We start from the raw sequence: 27,618 nt of genomic DNA on the forward strand, positions 1-27,618 counted from the left end.
TGCTGGCACCTGCCCAGACTTTAGAAGTTAAGAAATGTCAGCAAGGGATCAAGGAGATGAGGCTGCTGACAATGGAACACTGAACACAGAGCATATGATGATCTCTCTGGACCCTGAGGAACCAGGAATTGGTAAATGCAGAGCTTGTGGAAAGCAATCTTTATGTTCTATTAACTGAAATAAAAATCCCTTCCAATTTCTCTGCTAGGGGAAATTCATGCCCCTTCCTTTCTTCAGAGAAGCCGACGGGACAGACTATCTCATTCATTTCCTTTTCTCTGTGCATAGCTTCATATTTTTCCAAACTGCACCTTTTTCTAGAGAGATAAACTCAAACCTTCATACTTTTATTGGTACTCACAGTGCATGTGACAAGGAGGGCAAAGTCACTTATGGAGAAAGCAACTCTCCGTTGTGACTGCGTTGTGGGGAGGGTCAGGACAGGTTCTTCCGCAGCCCACGTGAGTTTCCCAGAGCTGAAAGTGGCGTCTGTCACCAAGCTCTGCAGATTTCTCTCTCATCTTAAAGGAAAACTGCTCTACTTCAGTTTCTGAAGGAGTAGTTAAACACTTAGTGAACATTCTGGCTACATGTTTGAGCCCTGGAAAGTCCAGTAAACATTTCAATTACAAAAATAAATGTGAGGTCCAATTTTGGCAGTTTTGCAGAAATAGATGTTATTTCTTAGCCCAAATGTTTCTCATGTTTTTGCTCATCCTATTACTGATGCTGATTTACTTCATGTCCTCTCTGAACACAGAGCTGGCATCAGCTTGGTGATGGTTTGCCTTTTCTGATGCACCAACCTCTCTCTACTGTAGTTCCAGCTCTGCAGGTCGAACTGTGCAACACACAGAGGATACTGTCCTCCCCACCTCCTAAGCCCACATGTAGGAAGCAGGAGCAGTTTCCCTTTCCAGACCACCCCATGAATTTTGTATTGTCTCACAGCAGGGGTGAGAATGATGACCACATTCTAAAGATGTGTTGCTGGATTTTTATCATAGTTTACACCTGAGATTGTGTTAATTAAATGAAAACCTGAAGTCAGGAGGTGGAACCAGTGGCTAATTGACAGGAATTAGCCATAGAGGGTAAAGAGAGAGAACATTTGTAAAATCAGAAGATTTAAATTTAGATAAATCAGGAAAGGTGAGCTGTATGCAGATGGCAAAATCAAGGGCACAGATTTATGAAATTAAGGGTGAACAGGTATCCCTCAGCCCTGACATAAACCATGCTCTGTTTGATTTCAACTTCAGATGATGGGTGGGCTGTTTATATGCTATAGAGGAGGAAGCAGCCATTACTTCTGCCTTTCTTCTCCCTGGATGCAGTGCACGCACAGGGCCGTAGGCACCCAGTATGCACTAGGGACTTTGAAGGTATTTTTTTTCCTTTCTACTCTCTATTTCTCTCCAGATCGAAAGTTCAGGTCATTGTCCTGACCTCTGGTCATGGGTTGGAGGCCTATTTGATGATGTCCTTGATCTCAGGCTGTCTATGATTTGGGTAAAGACAGAATGATGCAATATCTACACTCATGGCTTCCTGGCTCTGTGCAGTACAGAGAGCGGGTTCTAGCTCTGTTGCCCTGAGCAACTGAAGCCTTCACAGCCCTTTCTAGCAGAAAGTGCCCAGGATCCTTCTAGGCGTTTCTTCATTCCATTGTGTTTTTTTATTCTCTTCTTTTTTAAGCCTCTCCGCCCTCTTCCCTAATAGGGCCTTTTCACATGGTACCTATTTCACAAAGCCCCATCATCGATTTTCTTAAGCCGTTATATTCAGAATGCCAACCCGTTCTCTTTGCATGATACAATAGGCCATCCCATAGCCATCCCAGAATATTCCCTCCCAAGTTTCATGTATGGGAAGTGCCTCTTAAATCAACGTGCTGAGGTCATACAATATCTGTTGTGCCTACTGACCACAAAGACTATGCTGAGCTGGGCAGATGTGAACTGAAGTGCCTGATCTGGTAGCGTAGCACAGGCTATGTTAGGCCCAATAGCTTGTTTCATGAATGGTGCACAATTAAGAGAATGCTCTCTATGTCAGTGACACATTAGCCAAGACGGCAGCATCTTTCTTTGCAGGACTTACTTTGTAATATGTAAAGAATTTGACACCATGTATGCTTTGATGTAGAAACTGAATGAATGCAATTGGGTGTCCTGCAAAATGTGGACGTAGTGTGTAACTAGAGGGAGTTGTGTGTCCCCTGGCAAACTGGTACCCATCATTACAGGAAATCATGTCCCCTGTGCTTTGTAGAAAGGAAGAGAGCTTTCTCCTGCTGCTGTGGAATTCACCTCCAGTAAAGCTCCTCCAGTTGTTTCAAAGCAGGGTTCTCTGAAGCCAAGAGTTGAGAATATCACTGAGGGATCAGGGGCTCTGCACCTGCCTTGCTTTCTGAAGAACTTAAGGTTTCAGGGCTGTGGTTTCTGAAGTGACAGTGAACATGAGGTTTTATAAGTAATGAGACACAGCACACAGGAGTTTAACAATGAGATGTCAGTGTAAGAATAAAGGTTTTCTCTCTCCATCTTCACTTTCTCTCTCTTCTCTTTGCTCCTTATTCTTTTATGACTTAAAAAGAGCTAAGTAAAAACTGGATATTCCACAGTAATAACATGCTACATACCAAGGCTAAAATGTATGTTTCAGATTTGCTTGGCTTTAGATTTTTATTTTATTTGTTTATTGTTTTGTTTTTATATGTATTGTAAATAAATGAATGTTTTGTCTGAATGTACATCAGCACATCAGAATTTGGTGTAATATCCCATGAGGCTACAGCTAAAGACAGTTGTGAGCCACTATGTGGCTACTGGGAATTGAACTCATGACCTCTGGTAGAGCAGCCAGTGCTCTAAATCGCTGAGCAATCTTTACAGAACAGAGTTTTAGCTTATTTTTAATTGCATGTTTGTGAGTATGTGTGTCCACACATGCAGAAAATTATTTTCCTTATCTTTACTTGGGAAAATTGATCTTTTTCCTCCTTACCTTTTGCTACATTAACTGAGACCTGAGAAATACCTTTACATGTTATAGAAACATTCACATTTAAATAGAAATAATTTAATAAAACTATTCAACCTAGATGCTATTGCTATATAGAACACCAAGTATATTTATCTGGCAAATTAATTAACTCTTCTTGTGATACTATAGAATTTTTACATTTGGATATTGTTGTTAAAAATATTTTCACCAATTACTGATCACATTGTGAATTCTTAAATGAAATGTATGTTTATGGATTTTAATATGTTTTCTTCTCCTTAATACCACATGCTCTGGTCACATGGTCTGAATTATTATACAATAGCTTCATCTTATACCTTAACTTTTAAAATAATATTTCTTTTAATGCCATCTCATTGGAAAAACTATGAAATGTTAGTGCTCTCATGTGTGCTAGGAAAAACATTGTTGAGTTTGTTCTCTTTTTACCTTCCCATGGGTGCTGAGAATTGACTCACAAGCAAGCTTTCATATTCACTGTCTAAAATTGTGATCCTCCTGTCTCCACCCCTCAGGAATAGCCTACCAGCGTGCACCACTACATATGTTGTTGCTGGTTGCCTCATCTGCTTTATATGAATAATGTTACATGAATTTAAACACATGTATTCTATTAGAGAAATTCTGCCAACAGACCACTTTCCAAACTTCATGGTAGAAATTTTAGACTCATGACCTTTGAGTCTGAAGAAACAAAATCCCTCACTTGCAGAAAAGATGATATTAGGATCCTAAGGAGTTCACCTTTCATGTTGGCTTGGTTACTTTTCCTTTCTCTGGAACCACATGATGGAATGGCCCTGAAGCTATTATCATGGGACTTCTGTTTGAATTCACATAGAGTCACTCTGAATTCTTATACTAAAAGAGAAAAAAATTAGAACCTGTGTTTGGCTAATATTTGATAGCGACCAAAATCTTGCTTGTACTGAAACATGGTCAAGTTGAACAGAGAAACAGCAGGAGTCAAAAAAAATCACAATGAAGCTCTGTAGAGGTTTGTGCAGATGTTACATTGCACTCACTTTCGTCCCTCACTTCTGTCTTTTTTATTTCAGGCAGGGACGGAGCTGAACAGTCATTAACACAGCTGCATTAACTCTACATTACTACACACATAAAGCATACATAAGAAATGCATCAGCCAATACTTCACAGAGACCATCATGTGCTGGACACACTTCACGACTGGTGTGTAGACTTCTTTCATGTCACTCACGATGTACTCCAGACACAGAAACATGGCTGTCCACATGATCAAGAGGAGGTGACTGGAACTTACCTACAGAGTCCTCAAAGCTATGCTCTGACACAATGGCAGGTCACTGGGAGAATATGTAGTAGTCTATTAGGAATCACAATTCTCAACATTTGTAATAAAACTTTATAAAGAATATTTGGTAGTAAAGGAACAGAAACAAGAGGGCACTGAAATAAATGACCCTGTCCATGTCAAGAGCATGGGCGTTCTGTCCTGTGAAGGTGGCATTTCTACTTTACACAGTCTTCATAATTCAAATTCAACACAAAAGAGCTATTTGCGTCCCTGAGGATGAGAACTCTGCACAGGAGAACAGGACAGTTCATAGGGAAGCTCTCACAGCAGCAGTGGGGACGGAAGTGTGCTCTGTGATGCACAGTTGTTGGTTTACATGAATGCCCATGTGCAAGGGAGCTCACAAAGGACAGAGAACCATGACACTTGGAAAGTACTAGGACAACGGGGACAAAGGGTGTCTTCTGAGGTTGGGGTGAGCTGACGTAGAGGATTCCAATGGAGAAGGATGAACTGAGCTCAACTGGTTATGTATTCCCAATGTGATAGCATTGTTTAAGATTCACAGTCAAGGCTGTCTGGGATGAGGGGCCTCTTGCTTTTTCCCACAAGGTTTACTCTGTGCTTCTTGACCACATAAGATGAATCAGAAGAACAAGCTGTACAGTTGCACTTACATTCAAAACACCTTCTTCTCTGAGATAAGCATTGGGATCTCAGGCAACAGTGTCCTTCTCCTCTTCCATGTCCTCACACTCAGTAGTGAGCACAAGCCCAGACTCACTGACTTGCCCATTGGCTTCTTGGCTGTAATACACCTACTGATGCTGCTTGTTGCAAGCATCATAGCTACTGATATTTTCATGTTTCGTCAAGGATGGGACGACATCACATGTAAATCTCTAATCTTCTTATACAGATTTTTGAGGGGTCTCTCTGTTTGTGCCACCTGCTGGCTGAGTGTGCTCCAGGCCATCACTCTCAGCCCCAGAAACTCCTGCTTAGCAAAGTTCAAAAGGAAATTTTCCCCAGGTCACAACTTGTGGTCCTTGTTTGCCCTTTGTTCTGTCTATTCATCTATTTCCAATTATCTTTTCATCTCCATGGTTAAGACCCCTAATGTGACCTCAGATCACCTACTGTATATGACTGAATCATGCTCTCTCGTACATTTCAGTTTCCCAATGAAATACATAATGTCTACATTGTTCATCTTCAGGGACGTTTTGGTTATGGGTATCATGATCCTCTCCAGCGGGTACATGCTGATTCTCCTGTGCAGACACAAGAAGCAGGTCCAGCATCTTCACAGCACCAACTCTTCTCTAAAATCATCACCAGAGCAGCGGGCCTCCCAGACCATCCTGCTGCTCTTGTGCTTCTTTGTGGTCATGTGTATCTTGGATAGCTTTATGACATTCTCAAGGCATATGTTTAAAGATGATCCAATATTCTACTTGACCCAGATTCTTGTGAGCCTTAGCTATGCCACAGTCAGTCCATTGGTGTTCATCAGCACTGAAAAGGATATAGTTGGCCTTTTCTTGTCTATGTGTGAGAGGACAGTGACTATTTGATGTGTTTGTAATAAGATTTGTTATGCAAAAGCAATGACCAGAGTGTAATATCGCAGCTTACACAAAAAGTGGGTTTTGGCCACACATAAGCACTGGTAACAAGAGGATATAGAGTTAGGAGGATCCTCAGGTTCTGGTACTTAATAAGCAGGATGTGGTGTTAGTGAGAGACTTAGTCTATATGGATAAGAAAGACAGGGAAAGAGAAGGACACCTGCAGTATAAATTCTAATTGGTATTAATAACAAATCCCTGAGGCATATACAGGGGTTAATGATGAAGACCAGAGAAGCAGGGTGCCAGTCATTAGAGAGCTCTTTTCCCTCTACTAATACTCAAACTGAAGGGGTGATCCTTCCCTCAGACTGTATCTCCAGACTGCCTCTGTCTTCACCAAAACACAGACTTTAGTACAGAGTCAAGCATAATCAAAATTCTTTGTAAAGTATTTATAGTTGAATCAACTAATATGTCATACAAATAATTGATGACCTGCCCATTGATCTTGTGTCCCTAATTCACATATTATTGCTTCTGATCACCGCAGTCATAGCTACAGACATTTTTATTTACTAGCAGGGACAGGAACATTATATGTAAATTCCTTGTCTACTTGTACAGAATTTATGGGGCCTCTCCCTGTGTACCATCTTCCTGCTTAGAGTCCTCCAGGTTATCATCCTCAGTCCCAGAAGCTCCTGTTTAGCAAAGTTCAAGCACAAATCTCCCTGTCACATCTCATTGCTCTTCAACCCATGAGTTTCTCCTATAGGTCCATTGGCCATCACCTCTTAGTGTCTATTACGACCACACACATTTTGACCTTGGGTAACTATATGTATGGTACCCAATTCCAGTATCTTTTATCCATGAGCTACGTCATGTGAAGTATGTTTTCCACACTGTTGGCACTCAGAGAAGCATTTCTTATTAGTCTCATGGCCTTCTCCAGTGGGTACATGTTAATTCTCCTGTGTAGGCACAAGAAGCTGTCCCGGCATCTTCACAGTACCAGACTTTCTCCAAAATCATCTCCAGAAATAAGGGACACCCAGACCATCCTGCTGCTCTTGTGTGTCTTTGTGCTGATGTTCATCCTGGACAGCATCGTTTTCTCGTCAAGATCTATGCTCCTGGATGATCCAAGGTTTTCTGCATCCAGCACTTTGTAGTCCACAGCTATGCCACTGTTACTCCTTTGGTGTTTATGAGCACAGAAAAACATATAGATTATTTTTGTTGTACCTGTGTCAGAGGCTGATAAATGTCTGAATATTCAATGTTTGCAAGTTCCTTTAAGAAGAGCCAATGTGATAGCATTAGAGCTCTCAGTCATGGCACAGTGTCTATCTGCTTCTGTGTACACGAAAATATGAAGTTGTGTTTTTTCTATTACAATTATTAACTTTAAGCTATGTGTTGGCAAAATATGTAACAGAAAATTAAACCACATGCACTTGGAGATGTGGTAAGACTTATATCTTATATCATACATGTAAGATACATCATATATAACATTGTTTGGTATCTATCTATCTTTCTCTATATATGAATTCATACATATATAACAATGAGTCTTTAAGTGAGTCCTGTGAGGAGGCTCTTTCATATTGACCAGGGATATCTCATACTACTTTTAAGTATGTGACCACTGTTGTGGGATAATGCTTTTGTATACTGTAAAGATTCATCACTCATATTGGTTTAATAAAATGTTGATTTTATGCAGGAAGTATAGGCGGGGCTACCAGACTAGGAGAATTCTGGAAAGAGGAAACAGAGATAAATTCACCAGCCAGATGTAGATGAAACAAGATGAGAGTGCCTGAGTGAGAAAAAGTACCAAATGCCTAAAGATAGATAAGAATTATGGTTGAATTTAAGTTGTAAGAGCTAGATAATAATAAGCCTAATCTAATAGACCAAACAGTTTATAGTTACTATAAGATTCTGTATGCCTTTCAGACTGAATGACTATGTGACTTTCTGAGCAAGAAATTTATCTCTATAGACAACATCTAATATTTCTCAATATTTCAACTTTCTCTGTTATATCTATTTAGCATTTCTTGTCACAAATAGTCATTGTTCCAAAAGAAAAGGAATTGCACACATAATTACAACCAAGCTTCAGTTTAAGTGTCTCTTCCTTTGCTTTTTCCTACAATATTAGAACATAGACAAATCATGAAGTTGCTACACAAAGTAAGATAACTCAGTGAGAGAAAAAGAAATATTACATAGATTGACCGAGAGAAGGTGGAACACACAATATTTAAAATTGGAGTGACAAAATATTATGTCATTTTGGAGGTTCAAGAAAGCTTAAATGAGGTCACGTTTCAGGACAGCCAAGCTTAGGCAGTGAAGGAAACCATCAAAAACAGAAAGATGGTGAAGATGTGATTAAACAAAGGGGCCATATTCCCGCTCCAGCAAGCAACAGAACTTGGCTGCCTCATTCACGTGGTTCTGGCTTCAGAGTCAAAGACAGAAGAAAGGGGTTATGGAATCTCCCTCTACAACTAAAGAAAGCTGTGAGACCAGGTATATGTCAGGGTTGTCCATGAGTGGAGGCTTAGAGAGGCCATTGTGTGAAGTTGATAATGTTAAACCTGGATTGTCTTGGAGACTCAAAATATTGGATATGCCAGAGTCATGGGATACCTAATGGGAACCTGCTAACAGGGAGGGAAACCAGCTCAAGGGAAAGAAGCTGTTGTAGTCAACAAAGCTGAAAGGAGTTGAAGGTCTGAGAGCACTTTGACATTTGACTTCCATGGAGATGTGGAGTTAGGAATTTGCTCAGAGGGTTTTTGGTCTTCTTTGGTCCAGTATTTCCTCACTTTGCTCCCTTCAGTGTCTTGGAATTGTGATGTAGATCCTGTCCCATTGTATGTTAGTAGCATGTGATGAAAGCTTTTTGATTTTGATTTTACAGGGGATTAGAGTTGAAAGTTTCATACATCTCAGAAGAGATTTTGGACTTTTAAACAAGTCTGAGACTTTTATAGACTATAGGAATTTTTGAAGTTAGACTGAATGCATTTTTTATTATGATATGTCTTTAAGCCTATGGAGACCAGGGAATGGAATGTGGTGGTATGAATAAAAATGGCTCCCATAGGCCCATAGTGAACAACCATATTAGGAGGTATGGTATTATTGGAGGAAGTATGTCGCTGGGGTGCAGGCTTTGAGGTCTCAGTTGCTCAGGTCAGGCCTAGTCTTTCAGTCTCTTCTTGCTTCCTGAGGATTAAGATATACAACTCTCAGTGCCTTCTCCAGTGAGAGGCCAAGTTCCCCAAAAATTCATTGAGTCCATAGCCCTATCCCAACCTGATCAGCTTGGTTCTGGGTTCAGAGTCAAAGAAAGAAACAGAACCTTAAAACAAGACTAGAACTGAAAGACCCTAATTGCTAGGGTTCAGGAAGAGTTCCCCATACTCAATAAGCCATGCCAATGGGTGCAAACAGCAAGAGAAGTCTTTATTGTCGAAGGCACCAATGGGTGACTCAGTACTCCAGTGAGACTGAGCCCCCTGTGTATTTTTCCAGCAAGCATTTATAGGGTCTCAGGGTTACATAATGGGGAAGCATTGCCACAGCAACATCATTGGTCAATTCAAATTAACACATGTGGTGGGTCAATATCAGGACAAAAACAAGTCTCTATTAAGCCAGTTTCAGCCAGTCTCTTCCCTCTTGTGTTTCAATACACAAAGGACAGGGTATTTTTCTCAAGACTGCTTCTGCTGCCCACAGATATCCTATTTTGCCCTGGCCTGCTTCTGATGCCCACAGACATCTTATTTTGCCCTGGCAAGTTGACCATAAAAACATCTTAAGTTAGAGACTAGGGTTGGGGTCTTTCATTTCCCCCCTTTTTCTATAACATGGATTAAATCTTTATATCCATTGATCTTGATCCTTAGCTAGATTAGACTCTGAATCTGTTTGTCTCAGCATTTGATATTGCTGGGCCAAAACTATAATTTGTATTACCGATAATCTGTCCTTCATAAACTGTACTAACCTGTTTAGGATGCAGGGGCCAAAAGTCAAAATAAGCAGTAATATGATTAGGAGTTCAATCAAGGTAGATATTAACATCACTAACCAGGATGAATTATTAAACCATCCTTCAAACCATCCTTGTTGTGATTCAAAATATTTCTTTCTTTGGGCAAGCCTTTCTCTAAGTTTGGCCATGAATTCCCTGACCATTCCTGTGTTGTCTGCATCGAAACAGCATTCCTCTTTCAGCACAGCACATAGCCCCCCTTCTTTGAGAAATAGTAAATCTAACCCCCTTCTGTTCTGCAGTACTACTTCCGATAAGGAGGTGATGGATTTTTCTAAGGCTGTTACTGATTTTTCTAGGGCTTCTAGGTCCGCAGCCATGGCTGTCTGCAAATGGACCATTTGATTACTCTGTACCATAGCTGCAGTCCCTGTCCCAATACCGACTACTATGCCACCAGTGCCAAGGAGGATGGCTAATGTCATGGTGATAGGCTCCCTTTTGTACCTCTGTTTTTCCTCAAAAAGAGCCAGAATATTTTCAGATGTATGATATATAATGTGGGGTAAGACTTGGACCATGACACAATAATCAGAAGATGCATTTAATATTCGTGCAGAGATACAGGGAGTCAGCCTGGTGTTACATGCCCAATAGTTCCATTAGGGGCCTGAAGATAATAATTGCCTTTGTGGACCTCATGGGTCAAATTGCACAATTTTGGGTGTGTGGATGGCACTTTCCCTAGGCAGGTACCCTGGCCTTCTACTTGAGGTAATGTCAATCAGTGGGGCAACATGTTGGTGTAGCTAGATGGAGGGCTGTTGTAGTTGGTGAAATTACTAAGGATGACAATTCCTTCATAGTATGGCGGGCTGGACACCAAACAAAGTCAGCAGTCCCCAGTTTCTGTTGGGCTGTGTGTTATTTAAAGCTGAGAATACTCCCTTGATTAGATCAAACAACCAGTCGCAGTGATATTGGGGGCAGTACCCATCTGTGTGAGTAGTCCTCCCTGTCGAGGGAGGATGCTTATTAGGCCCTATCGCTTGAACATTTATTGATTGTGATTCTAATCTAATTTCAAAGGTCAACCCTTTGTCCCATCTGGTTATATAGAATCTAAGTCCCCAGGTATGGCCTGTTCCCCAATCAGTTTCTTTTGGCTGGCCTGGGTAAAGCAAATGGTAAGATTTGAATTATTGGAGTCATTTGGACCAAATTATGTCCCCTGTCTGAGATATAACCTACCATGTTAGATTTCGAGTGAGATGGGGACTCTCATTAGCCTCAACCAAGAGGCCAGTCAATAGGAGTGAAAGGGTCAGATATATAGAGGTTGCAATTAAGAGCGAACAAGTCTTATCTTTAGGGGGTTTTGAGAGTGTTGAAGTTTCCATGAGGATTTCAGGTCTGGGGTGCCAGCGAAATGCTCTGATTGGGCTGCTTTAACATGTGAGGCAAGGATCCAGGCAGCAATTCCGTCCACCTTTAGGGCCGATGGAGTCGTGAGGAGGACAGTGTGTGGTCCCGCCCAAGGTCTGCAGGAGGGCCCGTGTACCTCGCATGCATCCCTCCTTGGTCATGGCCGCCAGACGCAGGTCATCAACATATTGGAGCAAGATCGGGTCCTGGTGTTGTTTCCAGAAGATGGCCAGATCTTGATAGAGGGCCTCGTAGAATAGGGTAGGGCTGTTCTTTTTTTTTTTTTTTATGAAAATCACCTGTGTTTCTTTTTCTTTTTTTTTAAAGTAAATTTTATTAAATTATAAAAGTTTCCATGTCCGCCCCTACCAAATATTCTTAATAAAGTTTTATTACAAATGTTGAGAATCATGATCCCTAATAGACTATTTCAAATTCTCCCTTTCACCTGGCATTGTCTCAGTGTGTAGCTTTGAGGACTCTTAGGCTGAGTCCAGTCACCTTCTCTAGACCATGTGGAAAGCCATGTTCCTGTTTATGGAATACAACGTGAGTGACATGCGATGAAGTCTACACACCAGTCATAAAGTGTGTCCAGCACATGATGGCCTCTGTGAAGTGTTGCTGCTGCCTTTCTCATGTATGGCTTATGTTTCTAGCATGGGAGAGTTGATGCAGCTCTGTTAATGACTGTTCAGCTCCGTCCCTGCCTGAAATGTAAAAGGCAGAAATGAGGGAGGAAAGTGAGGGCAATGTAACATCTGGACAAACCTCTACAGAGTTCCATTATGCTTTCCTTTTTTTTTATTATCCTCTTTTTCCTGGTGATTTTATTTTTTTTTAAGTAAATTTTATTAAATTACAAAAGTTCCCATCTCCGCCCCCCCTCCCAACACCCTCCCACTCCCCCCACCCCCCCTCCTCCTCCCCCTCCGTCCCCCAGGGCAGTCAGGGTTTCCTGCCCCGTGGGAAGCCCCAGTTCCCTCCCCCTCCCTCCAGGTCCAGGAAGGTGAGCGTCCAAACAGACTGGATCCCCAAATTCCAGCATATGCAGAGGAAACAGGTCCCAGTATCATAGTCAATGGCCCTTCAGAAAGACTTCGGGCCAGCCACAGTCAGAGAATCCGGCCAAATTCCGAGAATCTGGTTAGATCACCTCCTCGTTCAGTCGCAGTCCACCTGGCCCCGGTAAACTCTCATTAGATCCGTTCCCCTGTATCAGTGGGTGACAGCATCCCTCGCAGTACTGATTTCGTTTTTCATGTTCTTCCTCCTTCCGCTCCTCATCTGGACCTCGGGGGGCTCAGTCCGATGCTCCAATGTGGGTCTTCGACTGCATCGCCGTCCTTCGCCAGACGAAGGATCTATGGTGATAAGCAAAATACACATCAGTATGGTTATGGGCCACGGCCGATTCAGGCACCCCCTCCTCTGTCCAGAGAACAATCTGGGGGATCTCTCCTTGGACCTGGGATCCCATATATAATCAAGTCTCCTGTAAACCCTAAAATGACTCCCTTAGTTGAAATATATTCTTCCCTGATCCCATATTCATCCTTCCTCCCTCCCCCCCCCCCATCCCAGGCCACCGAGCTTTCCCCGTTCCTCCCCTACTCCCTTCTCTCCAACCCTCTCCCCCTCCACCAACCCTCCCACCCCCCCATGCACCCGAGGTTACCTGGGACTCTTGTCTATTTCCTACCTCCTGGTGGATAGCTAAATAATCTTCATCAGGTTCATCTTCTTATTTAGCTTCTCTAGGATCACGAATAATAGGCTCAAAGACCTTTAATTATGGTTAGAATCCACTTATGAGTGAATACATACCGTGTTCCTCTTTTTGGGTCTGGCTTACCTCACTCAGTAAAGCGTTCTCTATTTCCATCCATTTGCATGCAAAATTCAAGATGTCATTGTTTTTTACCGCTGAGTAAAACTCTAATGTGTATATGTTCCACACCTTTTTTAACCATTCTTCTATTGAGGGGCACCTAGGCTGTTTCCAGGTTCTGGCTATTACAAATAGTGCTGCTATGAACATAGTAGAACAAATGCTTTTGTAGTATGTTAGGGAATCTTTAGGGTATATTCCCAAGAGTGGAATTGCTGGGTCCTGAGGGAGGTTGACTCCCAGTTTCCTGAGAAACCGCCACACTGATTTCCACAGTGGCTGCACGAGTTTGCATTCCCACCAACAATGGATGAGTGTTCCCCTCACCCCACATCCTCTCCAGCATAGGCTATCGTTGGTGTTTTTGACTTTAGCTATTCTGACAGGTGTAAGATGGTATCTCAAAGTGGTTTTGATTTGCATTTCCCTGATTGCTAAGGAGGTTGAGCATGACCTTAAGTGTCTTCTGGCCATTCGAAGTTCATCTGTTGTGAATTCTCTGTTAAGTTCAGTACCCCATTTTTTAATTGGGTTAATTAGAGTTTTAGTGCCTAGTTTCTTGAGTTCTTTGTATATTTTGGAGATCAGACCTTTGTTGGTGAAGATCTTCTCCCAGTCAGAAGGCAGCCTTTTTGTCCTACTGACAGTGTCCTTTGCTTTACAGAAGCTTCTCAGTTTCAGTAGATCCCATTTATTCATTGTTTCTCTTATTGTCTGTGCTACTGGGGTCCTACTTAGGAAGAGGCCTCCTGTGCCTATATCTTTTAGACTACTTCCCACTTTCTCTTCTATCAGGTTCAAAGTGGACGGATTAATGTTGATGTCTTTAATCCATTTGGACTTGATTTTTGTGCATGGTGATAGATATGGATCTACTTTCATTTTTTTACAGGTTGACATCCAGTTATGCCAGCACCATTTGTTAAAGATGCTTTCCTTCTTCCATTGTATACCTTTAGCTCCCTTGTCGAAAATTAGGTGTTCATAAGTTTGTGGGTTAATATCTGGGTCTTCTATTCGATTCCATAGGTCGACTTCTCTGTTCTTATGCCAATACCAAGCTGTTTTCAATACTGTAGCTCTATAATAGAGTTTGAAGTCAGGGATGGTAATGCCTCCAGAAGTACTTTTATTGTATAAGATTGTTTTGGCTATCCTGGGTTTTTTGTTTTGCCATATAAACTTGATTATTGTTCTCTCAAGGTCTGTGAAGAAGTTTGATGGGATTTTGATGGGGATTGCATTGAATCTATAGATTGCTTTTGGTAGAATTGCCATTTTTACTATGTTGATTCTCCCAATCCAAGAGCAGGGGAGGTCTTTCCATTTTCTGGTATCCTCCTCAATTTCTCTTTTCAAAGACTTAAAGTTCTTGTCAAATAGGTCTTTCACTTCCTTGGTTAGAGTAACCCCAAGATATTTTATGCTCTTTGTGGCTATCATGAAAGGTGATGCTTCTCTGATTTCCCTCTCTGCTTCTTTATCCTTTGTGTATAGGAGGGCCACTGATTTTTTGGAGTTGATCTTGTATCCTGCCATGTTACTAAAGGTGTTTATCAGCTGTAGGAGTTCTTTGGTAGAGTTTTTGGGGTCACTTATGTAAACTATCATATCGTCAGCAAATAACGAAAGTTTAACTTCATCCTTTCCAATACGAATCCCCTTGATCTCCTTATGTTGTCTTATTGCTATTGCTAGAACTTCAAGCACTATATTGAAGAGGTATGGAGAGAGTGGACAGCCTTGTCGCGTTCCTGATTTTAGAGGAAAGGCTTTGAGTTTCTCTCCATTCAGTTTGATGTTAGCTGTCAGCTTGCTGTATATTGCTTTTATTATATTTAGGTATAAATATATCCTTGTATCCCCAGTCTCTCCAACACCTTTATCATAAATGGGTGTTGAATTTTGTCAAATGCTTTTTCAGCATCTAGTGAGATGGTCATGTGGTTTTTTTCTTTCAGTTTATTTATATGATGGATTACATTGATAGATTTGCGTATGTTGAACCAACCCTGCATCTCTGGAATGAAGCCTACTTGATCATAATGGATAATATTTCTAATGTGCTCTTGGATTCGGTTTGCCAGTATTTTATTGAGAATTTTTGCGTCGATGTTCATGAGTGAGATTGGCCTGTAATTATCTTTCTTGGTTGTGTCTTTGTGTGGTTTTGGTACTAGGATAACTGTAGCTTCATAAAAGGAGTTAGGCAATGACTCTTCTGTTTCTATATTGTGGAATACGTTAAGGAGTATAGGTATTAGCTCTTCCTGGAAGTTCTGGTAGAATTCTGCATTGAAACCATCTGGTCCTGGGATTTTTTTGGTAGGGAGATTTTTGATAACAGCTTCTAATTCTTCGCGACTAACAGGTCTATTTAGATTGTTCACCTGTTCTTGGTTAAACTTTGGTATATGGTACTTATCTAAAAAAATGTCCATTTCTTTTACATTTTCCAACTTTGTGGCATATAAACTTTCATAGTAAGATCTAATGATTCTCTGAATTTCCTCTGTGTCTGAGGTTATGTCCCCCTTTTCATTTCTGATCTTATTAATTTGCATGTTCTCTCTCTGCCGTTTGATTAATTTGGATAGGGGTTTGTCAATCTTGTTGATTTTCTCCAAGAACCAGCTTTTTGATTCATTGATTGTTTGGATTGTTTTCTGTGTTTCTATTTTGTTGATTTCAGCCCTCAGTTTGATTATTTCCAGTCTTCTACTCCTCCTGGGTGAATCAGTTTCTTTTTTTTCTAGAGCTTTCAAGTGTGCTGTTAAGTCTCCAATGTGTGCTTTCTCCGTTTTCTTTATTTGGGCACCTATTGCTATGAACTTTCCTCTTAGCACTGCTTTCATAGTGTCCCATAGGTTTGAGTATGTTGTGTCTTTGTTTTCATTAAATTCAAGGAAGACTTTAATTTCTTTCTTTATTTCTTCCTTGACCCAGGGGTGATTTAGTAGTTGACTGTTCAGTTTCCATGAGTTTGTTGGCTTCCTGGGGGGAGCATTGTTGTTGAATTCTAATTTTAGTCCATGGTGATCTGACAAGACACAGGTAGTTACTAATATTTTTTTGTATCTGTGGAAGTTTGCTTCGTTACCAAGTATGTGGTCAATTTTCGAGAAGGTTCCATGAGCTGCAGAGAAAAAGTTGTATTCTTTCCTATTTGGGTGGAGTGTTCTATAGATGTCTGTTAAGTCCATTTGATTCAATACCTCCAATAGATCTCTCAATTCTCTGTTTGGTTTCTGTCTGATTGACCTGTCCATTGGTGAGAGAGGAGTGTTGAAGTCTCCTACTATTAGTGTGTGTGGTTTGATGACCGCCTTGAGTTCTAGAAGAGTTTCTTTTACATATGTGGGTGCCTTTATATTAGGAGCAGAGATATTCAGGATTGAGACTTCCTCCTGATGAATTGTTCCAGTTACGAGTATGAAATGTCCATCTCCATTTCTTCTGATTGATTTTAGTTTGAAGTCGATTTTGTTAGATATTAGAATGGCCACGCCCGCTTGTTTCTTAGGTCCATTTGCTTGGAAAACCTTTTCCCAACCCTTTACTCTGAGTAGGTGTCTGTCTTTGTGGTTGAGGTGTGTTTCTTGTAAACAGCAGAATGTTGGATCCTGTTTTCGTATCCAATCTCTAAGTCTGTGCCTCTTTATAGGTGAATTGAGTCCATTGATATTAAGTGATATTAATGACCAATGGTTGTTGACTCCGGTCATTTTTTTTTTTTTTAGGTAGTAGAGTGTATGTGTTTTTCTTCTTTGATTTGTGCTTGTGAATGGTCGCTAGATGTTCGAGTTATTGTAGGCCGTGTTGGGAATGTTGGATTCCTTCGGTAGTGATTTTCCTTCTAATATTCTCTGTAAGGCTGGATTAGTAGCTACGTATTGTTTAAATTTGTTTTTATCCTGGAATATTTTGTTTTCTCCGTTGATAGTGAACAATAGCTTGGCTGGGTATAGTAGCCTGGGTTTGCATCCATGGTCTCTTAGTTTCTGCAGTACCTCTATCCAGGATCTTCTGGCTTTCATGGTTTCCATAGAGAAATCCGGTGTAAGCCTGATAGGTTTACCTTTATAAGTTACTTGACCTTTTTCCTTTGCAGCTCTTAAAATTTTTTCTTTAATATGTATGTTTTGTGTTTTGATTATTATATGGCGAGGGGATGTTTTTTTCTGATCCAGCCTATTCGGTGTTCTGTATGCTTCTTGAACCTTCATAGGAATATCGTTCTTTAGGTTGGGAAAGTTTTCTTCTATAATTTTGTTGAATATATTTTCTGGGCCTTTGATCTGCAGTTCTCCTTCTTCAATCCCTATTATTCTTAGATTTGGTTTTTTTATTGTGTCCCAGATTTCCTGAATGTTTTTGAAGAGGATTTGTTGGATTTGCCGTTTTCTTTGACCAGAGCATTTATTTTCTCTATGGTATCTTCAGATTCCGAGATTCGTTCTTCTATCTCTTGTATTCTATTGGTTATGCTTGATTCTGTTGTCTCCGTTCGTTTACCTAGGTTTTCCATATCCAGCCAGTTCTCCGTTTGTGTTTTCTTCATTGCCTCCATTTCAGTTTTCAATTCTTGCACTGTTTCCTTTACTTGTTTGATTGTTTTTTCTTGGTTTCTCAGGGTCTCATTCACGGATTTACTTAGTTCTTCAAACTTTTTGTTATTTTTCTCATCAATTTCTATACTCATTTCTTCAAACTTTTTGTTATATTTCTCATCCAATTCTTTAAGGGAGTTATTCATATCCTGTTTAAGGGACTCTATTGCTTTCATAATGGCACTTTTTTCCACTTCTTCTGGGTTAAGGTGTTCAAGCCCTTCTGTTGTAGGGTCCTTGGGATCTAGTGTTTTCATGTTGTTTTTCAGATTGTTGGATGAGGTCTTGCCTTGGCGTCTGTCCATCTCTTACTTCAAATGTTCTCTATTGGAACTTCTGTTACCGGGTCAGGTTCCCTTCTTGGGCAGGGACTTCACTGACAGAATGCCCACCTTTCCTCAGGCAGGCTATTGAAGCACAGTCACTCCCTCTTTCCTGGATGCGCTTACAATGCAGGCTCAGCGTGCAAGGCAGCTGAGCTGGGGAAAATATTATGGCCCCAGGGGGAAGGGAGAAATATAGGAATTCGTACCTGGATGGGAGCTGGGATGGCAGGCGGGAGGGAGTAGCCATCACTGCAGGGCGACCTGGGCGACTGTGGGTTCGGGGAACGCCAAAGCTCTTCCTCACCAGGACCCTGTCAAGGCCCGAAGCAAACTCACCCCTCCGATGGCCCTCTGCTAGAAGTCTGGGCCCCTGCTGGTCAGGAATGTGGCTGAGCTGGCACCTGGACCACCTGTCCTCAGGGAGGCCTTTAGGACCCAGGAACTGCCTGGAGCCGAGCTGCGCCTACAGCCAAGGCCCAGCTTGCAAGGCAGCTGAGCTGGGGAAATTTTATGGCCCCAGGGGGAAGGGAGAAATATAGGAATTCGTACCTGGATGGGAGCTAGGATGGCAGGCGGGAGGGGGTAGCCAGCACTGCAGGGCGACCTGGGCATCTATGGGGTCGGGGAACACCCAAACTCCTCCTCACCGGGACCCTGCCACGGCCCGAAGGAAACTCCTATGCTTTCCTTTTTTGAATCCTGCTGTTTCTCTGTTCACCTTGACCATGTTTCAGTACAAGCAAGCTTTTGTTCACTATCAAGTATTAGCCAAACACGGGTTCTAATTTTTTTTCTCATTTAGTATGAGAATTCTGAGTGACTCTATGAGAATTCAAACAGAAGTACCATTACAGTAGCTTCAGGGCCATTCTATCATGTGGTTCCAGAGAAAGGAAAAGCAACCAAAACAACATGAAAGGTGAACTCCTTAGGTTTCTGACGTCATCTCTCCTGCAAGTGAGTGCTGTTATTTCTCCAGACTCAAAGGTCATGAGTCTAAAATTTGTACCAGGAAGTTTGTAAAATGGTCTGTTGACAGAATGTCTCTAATAGAACACATGTGTTTGATTTCATGTAGCATCATCTAAACAAAGCAGGTGATGCAACCAACAAAGACATGTGTGGTGGTGCATGCTGGTAGGCTATTCCTAAGGGGTGGAGACAGGAGGATCACAACTTTAGACAGTGAATATGAAAACTTGATCCTGAGTCAATCCTCAGAACACATGGGAAGGTAAAGAGAGAACCAACTCTACGATGTTTTTCTAGCACACATGAGAGGACTAACATTTTATAGTTTGTCCAGTGAGATGGCATTAAGAGAAATATCATTTTAAAAATTAAGGTTATAAGATGAAGCTATAGTATAATGAGTTAAACCATGTGACCGGAGCATACGATATTAAGGGAAGAAAACATATTCAAATCCATAAACATACATGTTCATTTAAGAATTCAGAATTGTGATGAGTAGTTGGTGAATATATTTTTAAAGACAATATCCAAATGTAAACATTCTATAGGCTCACAAGAAGAGTTAATTAATTTGCCAGATGAATATACTGGGTATTCTATATAGCAACAGTATCTTGGGTAAATAGTTTTATTAAATTATTTCCATTTAATTGTGAATGTTCATATAACATATAAAGGTATTTCTCAGGTCCCAGTCAATGGGGGAGAAGGGAAGGAGGAGAAAGATCAATTTTCCCAAAGTAAAGAGAAGGAAAATAATTTTCTGTACACATGTATTGTGTTCAGAATGTATTTTCTTTTGATGATCCTGAGGAAATCACAGTGAAATGGCAATAAAAGTTTCCAAGTTCCATGTAACACACTGTCACCAGGCCATGATGACCTTTGTAGATTTACAGAATAGATGCTGAGTATGCAAGCATGTGTATGTGTGTGTTTGTGTGTTGAAATATATGCAGTTCATGTTAGATAACAAATGCACTGAAACACTCTAAAAGACAAGCTTGAAGGAGCCGGAGAATGGCACCGATGATAAGAGCACTTGTTGAGGAAGCAGAAGATCTGAGTGCGGGTCTCAACACCCACATGAAAAGACTAAAAAGACTAGCTTGGGAGCCGGAGAGAAGGCTCAGCAGTGAAGAGCACATACTGCTCTCGCAGGTAACACAGGATTGGTTCCCAGTGTCCCAAACAACCAGCTTCCAACTGCTTCTGACTCTCCAGCTCCAGGGGATCTGATGACCTATTGTGGACTCTGTATACATCAGTACACATGTGTAAACACACATGCAATTAAAAGTAAGCTAAAAATCTGGGCTGTAGAGATTGCCCAGCGGTTTAGAGCATTGACTACTCTATCAGAGGTCGTGAGTTCAATTTGCAGTAGCCACATAGTGGCCACAACTGTCTTTAGGTGTAGCCCCATGGGATCTGATACCTGTTTCTGATGTGCAGATGTACATGCGGAGAAAACATTCATGTATTTACAATACATATATAAACAAAAACAAATAAACAAATAAAATATAAATCTAAAGCCAAACTAATCTGAAACATACTTTATAGCCTTGTTATGTAGCATGTTATTACTGTGGAATACCAAGTTTTTACTTAGCTCTTTTTAAGTGATAAAAGAATAAGGAGCAAAGAGAAGAGAGAGAAAGAGAAGATGGAGAAAGAAAACCTTTATTCTTACACTGATATCTCATTGTCAAACTCCTGTGTGCTGTGTATCATTACCTATAAAATCTCATGTTCATTGTCACTTCAGAAACCACAGCCCTGAAACCTTAAGTTCTTCAGAAAGCAAGGCAGGTGCAGAGGCCTTGATCCCTCAGTGATATTCTCAACCCTTGACTTCAGAGAAACCTGCTTTGAAACAACTGGAGGAGCTTTACTGGAGGTGGAATTCCACAGCACCAAGAGAAAGTTCTCTTACTTTCTACAAAGCACAGGGGACATGATTTCTTATAATGATGGGTACCAGATTGCCAGGAGACACACACCTCCCTATATTTACACACTAAGTCCACATTTTGCAGGACACCCAATTGCATTTATTCAAGTTCTACATCAAAGCATACATGGTGTCAAATTCTTTACAGATAACAAAGTAAGTCCTACAAAGAAAGATGCTGCCATCTTGGCTAATGTGTCACTGTCATAGAGAGAATTCTCTGAATTGTGCACCCTTCAGGAAACAAACTCTCGTAGAATGTGCTACTCTCCCAGATCATGTACTTCAGTTCACATCTGCCCAGCTCAACATGGTCTTTGTAGTCAGCAAATACAACAGATATGGAGGAGTTCTATCCAGAGAGGTGAGTGGGTGCTAGCCAGGGTGGACTGTCCCAGAAGAGAGCACAGCCCCACCCCTCAGTTTGTGCGACAGGGTCTTTGGAGTACCCCTGGACTCTTTTCTGACCCCACTGTCGCCTTTTTGTCTCCTGTGTCCTTGGAATAACAGCTGTCCCTATTTCAGTGCTGAGGAGTTCTATCCAGACAGGTGAGTGGGTGCTAGCCGGGGCGGACTGTCCTGGAAAAGAGCACAGCCCCCCCCCCAGCTTCTGGGGCAGGGTCTTCAGTGTTCCACGGGACTCTTCCCTATCCCCACTGTCGCCATTTTGTCTCCTGTGTCCTTGGAATACCAGATGTCCCTATTTCAGTGCTGAGGAGTTCTATCCAGACAGGTGAGTGGGTGCTAGCCGGGGCAGACTGTCCTGGAAAAGAGCACAGCCACCCCCAGCTTCTGGGGCAGGGTCTTCAGTGTTCCACGGGACTCTTCCCTATCCCCACTGTCGCCATTTTGTCTCCTGTGTCCTTGGAATACCAGCTGTTCCTATTTTAGGGCTGAGGAGTTCCAACCAGAGGGATGAGTCTGGCCTATCCGGAGCAGACTGTCCCGGAAGAGATCACAGCCCCCCCCCTCAGCTTCTGTGGCAGGTTCTTTGGTGTTCCACGGGACTCTTCCCTGACCCCACTGTCGCCTTTGTGTCTCCTGAGTCCTTGGAATACCAGCTGTCCCTATTTCAGTGCTGAGGAGTTCTATCCAGAGTGGTGAGTGGGTGCTAGCAGGGGCGGACTGTCCCAGAAGAAAGCACAGCCCCCCCCCTCAGCTTTTGTGGCAGGGTCTTTCGTGTTCCGCTGGACTTTTCCCTGCCCCCACTGTTGCCCTTTTGTCTCCTGTGTCCATGGAATACCAGCTATCCCTATTTCAGTGCTGAGGAGTTCTATCCAGAGAGAAAGAGATGGGCAGGCACCAATGCAAGAATTCCTCCAACAACCTGAAAGGCAACATGACATCACCAGAATCCAGGAATCATGAAACTAGAAGAATTAAACACCCTACTCCAGAAGAAATAGAAGAAATTGACTCTAAGTGGAACTATATGAAAAAAATAGAGGAACTTAAACAAGAGGTGAAAATCTGCTGTAAAGAAATGGAACAGAAGTATAACAAAAAGTTTGAAGAAATGAGTAAAGCCGTAAACGACACCCTGGGAAACCAAGAAAAAAACAGTCAAACAGGTAATGGAAACAGTTCAAGAATTGAAAACTGAAATGGAGACAATGAAGAAAACACAAACTGAGGCCCAGCTGGATATGGAAAATCTAGGTAAACGAACAGAGACTTCAGAAACAAGCATAACCAATAGAATACAAAAGATAGAAAAACGAATCTCAGATTCTGAAGACACCATAGAGAAAATAAATGCTCTGACCAAAGAAAACAGCAAATCTAACAAATTCTCAAAACAAAACATTCAAGAAATCTGGGACACAATAAAAAAAAAACCAAATCTAAGAATAATAGGTGTAGAAGAAGGAGAAGAATTGCAGATCAAAGGCCCAGAAAATATATTAAACAAAATTATAGAAGAAAACTTTCCAAAGCTAAAAAACGATATTCCTATGAAGGTTCAAGAAGCATACAGAACACCGAATAGACTGGATAAAAAGCAACATCTCCTTGCCATATAATAATCAAAACACAAAACATTCAGATTAAAGAAAGAATATTAAGAGCTGCAAAGGAAAAAGGTCAAGTCACTTATAAAGGTAAACCTATAAGACTTACACCAGACTTCTCTATGGAAACCATGAAAGCCAGAAGGTCCTGGATAGAGGTACTGCAGAAACTAAGAGACCATGGATGCAAGCCCAGACTACTATACCCAGCCAAACTATCGTTCAATATCAATGGAGAAATCAAAATGTTCCAGGATAAAAACAAATTTAAACAATACATAGACACAAACCCAGCCCAACAGAAAGTATTAGAAGGAAAATCACAACCCAAGGAACCCAACATTGCCAACACTGCCTACAATAGCTCAGACATCTAGCGACACTTCACAAGCACAACTCAAAGAAGAGAAACACACAAACTCTACTACTCCCCCATCCAAAAAAAAGAAAGAAAAGAAAAGAAAATAACCGGAGTCAACAACCACTGATCATTAATATCACTTAATATCAATGGACTCAATTCACCTATAAAAAGGCACAGACTTAGAGATTGGATACGAAAGCAAGATCCAACAATCTGCTGTTTACAAGAAACACACCTCAACCACAAAGACAGATACCTACTCAGAGTAAAGGGATGGGAAAAGGATTTCCAAGCAAACAGACCTAAGAAACAAGCAGGTGTGGCCATTCTAATATCTAACAAAATTGACTTCAAACTAAAATCTATCAGAAGAGATAGAGATGGACATTTCATACGCATAACAGGAACAATTCATCAGGAGGAAATCTCAATCCTGAATATCTATGCCCCTAATATAAAGGCACCCACTTATGTAAAAGAAACACTTCTAGAACTCAAGGCAGTCATCAAACCACACACACTAATAGTAGGAGACTTCAACACACCTCTCTCACCAATGGACAGATCAATCAGACAGAAACCCAACAGAGAAATAAGATAATTATTGGAGGTATTGAATCAAATGAACTTAACAGATATCTACAGAACATTCCACCCAAATAGGAAAGAATATACCTTCTTCTCTGCAGCCCATGGAACCTTCTCAAAAATTGACCAAATACTTGGTAACGAAGCAAACTTCCACAGATACAAAAAATATTAGTAACCACCTGTGTCTTGTCAGATCACCATGGATTAAAGTTAGAATTCAACAACAATGCTACCCACAGGAAGCCAACAAACTCATGGAAGTTGAACTGTCAACTATTATATCACTCCTGGGTCAAGGAAGAAATAAAGAAAGAAATTAAAGTCTTCCTTGAATTTAATGAAAATAAAGACACAATATACTCAAACCTATGGTACACTATGAAAGCAGTGCTAAGAGGAAAGTTCATAGCACTAAGTGCCCAATTAAAGAAAACGGAGAAAGCACACATTGGAGACTTAACAGCACACTTGAAAGCTCTAGAAAAAAAAGAAGCTGATTCACCCAGGAGGAGTAGAAGACTGGAAATAATCAAACTGAGGGCTGAAATCAACAAAATAGAAACACAGAAAACAATCCAAAGAATCAATGAAACAAAAAGCTGGTTCTTGGAGAAAAATCAACAAGATCGACAAACCCCTATCCAAACTAATCAAATGGCAGAGAGAGAACATGCAAATTAATAAGATCAGAAATGAAAAGGGGGACATAACCACAGACACAGAGGAAATTCAGAGAATCATTAGATCTTACTACAAAAGTTTATATGCCACAAAGTTGGAAAATGTAAAAGAAATGGACATTTTTTTAGATAAGTACCATATACCAAAGTTGAACCAAGAACAGGTGAACAATCTAAATAGACCTGTTAGTCGTGAAGGATTAGAAGCTGTTTTCAAAAATCTCCCTATCAAAAAATCCCAGGACCAGATGGTTCCAATGCAGAATTCTACCAGAACTTCCAGGAAGAGCTAATACCTATACTCCTTAATGTATTCCACAATATAGAAACAGAAGAGTCATTGCCAAACTCCTTTTATGAAGCTACAGTTACCCTGATACCAAAACCACACAAAGACACAACCAAGAAAGAGAATTACAGGCCAATCTCACTCATGAAGATCGACGCGAAAATTCTCAATAAAATACTGGCAAACCGAATCCAAGAACACATTAGAAAAATTATTCATTATGATCAAGTAGGTTTCATCCCAGAGGTGCAGGGCTGGTTCAACATACGCAAATCTATCAATGTAATCCATCATATAAATAAACTGAAAGAAAAAACCATATGATCATTACACTGGATGCTGAAAAAGCATTTGACAAAATTCAACACCCCTTTATGATAAAGGTGTTGGAGAGACTGGGGATACAAGGATCATGCCTAAATATAATAAAAGCAATATACAGCAAGTCGACAGCTAACATCAAATTGAATGGAGAGAAATTCAAATCCTTTCCACTAAAATCAGGAACACGACAAGGCTGTCCACTCTCTCCATACCTCTTCAATATAGTGCTTGAAGTTCTAGCAATAGCAATAAGATAACATATGGGGATCAAGCAGATTCGAATTGGAAAGGATGAAGTTAAGCTTTTGTTATTTGCTGACGATATGATAGTTTACATAAATGGCCCCAAAAACTCTACCAAAGAACTCCTACAGCTGATAAACACCTTTAGTAATGTGGCAGGATACAAGATCAACTCCAAAAAATCAGCTGCCCTCCTATACACAAAGGATAAAGAAGCAGAGAGGGAAATCAGAGAAACATCACCTTTCACGATAGCCACAAATGGCATAAAATATCTTGGGGTTACTCTAACCAAGGAAGTGAAAGACCTATTTGACAAGAACTTTAAATCTTTGAAGAAAGAAACTGAGGAGGATACCAGAAAATGGAAAGACCTCCCCAGCTTTTGGATTGGGAGAATCAACATAATAAAAATGGCAATTCTACCAAAAGCAACCTATAGATTCAATGCAATCCCCATCAAAATCCCATCAAACTTCTTCACAGACCTTGAGAGAACAATAATCAAGTTTATATGGCAAAACAAAAAACCCAGGATAGCCAAAACAATCGTATACAATAAATGAACTTCTGGAGGCATTACCATCCCTGACTTCAAACTCTATTACAGAGCTATAGTTTTGAAAACAGCTTGGTATTGGCATAAGAACAGAGAAGTCGACCTATGGAATCGAATAGAAGACCGGGATATTAACCCACAAACCTATGAACACCTAATTTTCGACAAAGGAGCTAAAGGTATACAATGGAAGAAGGAAAGCATCTTTAACAAATGGTGCTGGCATAACTCGATGTCAACCTGTAGAAGAATGAAAGTAGATCCATATCTATCACCATGCACAAAACTCAAGTCCAAATGGATTAAAGACATCAACATTAATCTATCCACTTTGAACCTGATAGAAGAGAAAGTGGGAAGTAGTCTACAAGATATAGGCAAAGGAGGCCAGTTCCTAAGTAGAACCCCAGTAGCACAGATAATAAGAGAAACAATGAATAAATGGAACCTCCTGGAACTGAGAAGCTTCTGTAAAGCAAAGGACACTTTCAGTAAGACAAAAAGACTACCTTCGGACTGGGAGAAGATCTTCACCAACCCCTCATCAAGCAAAGGTCTGATCTCCAAAATATACAAAGAACTCAAGAAACTAGACACTAAAACTCTAATTAACCCAATTAAAAAATGGGGCACTGAATTCTCAACAGAAGATCTTCGAATGGCCAAAAGACAATTAAGGTCATGCTCAACCTCCTTAGCGATCAGGGAAATGCAAATCAAAACAGCTTTGAGATACCATCTTACACCTGTCAGAATAGCTAAACTTAAAAACACCAATGGTAGCCTATGCTGGAGAGGATGTGGAGTGAGGGGAACACTCATCCAGTTTTGGTGAGAATGCAAACTTGTACAGCCACTGTGAAAATCAGTGTGGTGGTTTCTCAGGAAACTGGGAGTCAACCTTCCTCAGGACCCAGCAATTCCACTCTTGGGCATATTCCCAAGAGATGCCCAGTCATACTACAAAAGCATTTGTTCAACTATATTCATAGCTGCACTATTTGTAATAGCCAGAATATGGAAACAACCTAGGTGCCCCTCAATAGAAGAATGGTTAAAGAAGGTGTGGAACATATACACATTAGAGTTTTACTCATCAGTAAAAAACAATGATGTCTTGAATTTTGCATGCAAATGGATGGAAATAGAAAATGCTTTGCTGAGTCAGGTAACCCCGTCCCAAAAAGAGTAATATGTCATGTACTCACTCATAAGTGGATCACTTATCACTTAATCATAAGTGGATTCTAGCCATAATTAAAGGTCTTTGAGCCTATAATTTGTGATCCTAGAGAAGCTAAATAAGAAAGTGAACCTGAAGAAAATCATATATTTATCCTCCTGGATATTGGAAGTAGACAAGATTGCCAGGCAAACTTGGGGGCACGGGGGGTAGGTTGGGGGTGGATGTAAGGGGAGTAGCATAGAGAGAAGGGATAAGGGGAGGATTCAGGAAAGTTTGGGG

At 40.9% G+C, this 27,618-nt stretch overlaps 1 protein-coding gene and 1 pseudogene across 1 annotated transcript; both read left to right on the forward strand.

Moving 5' to 3' along the window:
* The first annotated feature begins 4,947 nt into the window (after nt 1-4,947).
* On the forward strand, nt 4,948-5,883 carry LOC148121671 (vomeronasal type-1 receptor 48-like). The gene has a single exon (XM_087906698.1). It carries the CDS (start codon nt 4,948-4,950, stop codon nt 5,881-5,883), a length of 936 nt encoding a protein of 311 aa, XP_087762824.1.
* Nucleotides 5,884-6,366: 483 nt separating this feature from the next.
* Nucleotides 6,367-7,144, forward strand: LOC125388418 (vomeronasal type-1 receptor 45-like; annotated as a pseudogene).
* Nucleotides 7,145-27,618: the final 20,474 nt, after the last annotated feature.

Source organism: Myodes glareolus, chromosome 6, assembly GCF_982192425.1.
Source record: "Myodes glareolus chromosome 6, mMyoGla1.1, whole genome shotgun sequence".
In the NCBI taxonomy this organism is placed as follows: domain Eukaryota; kingdom Metazoa; phylum Chordata; class Mammalia; order Rodentia; family Cricetidae; genus Myodes; species Myodes glareolus.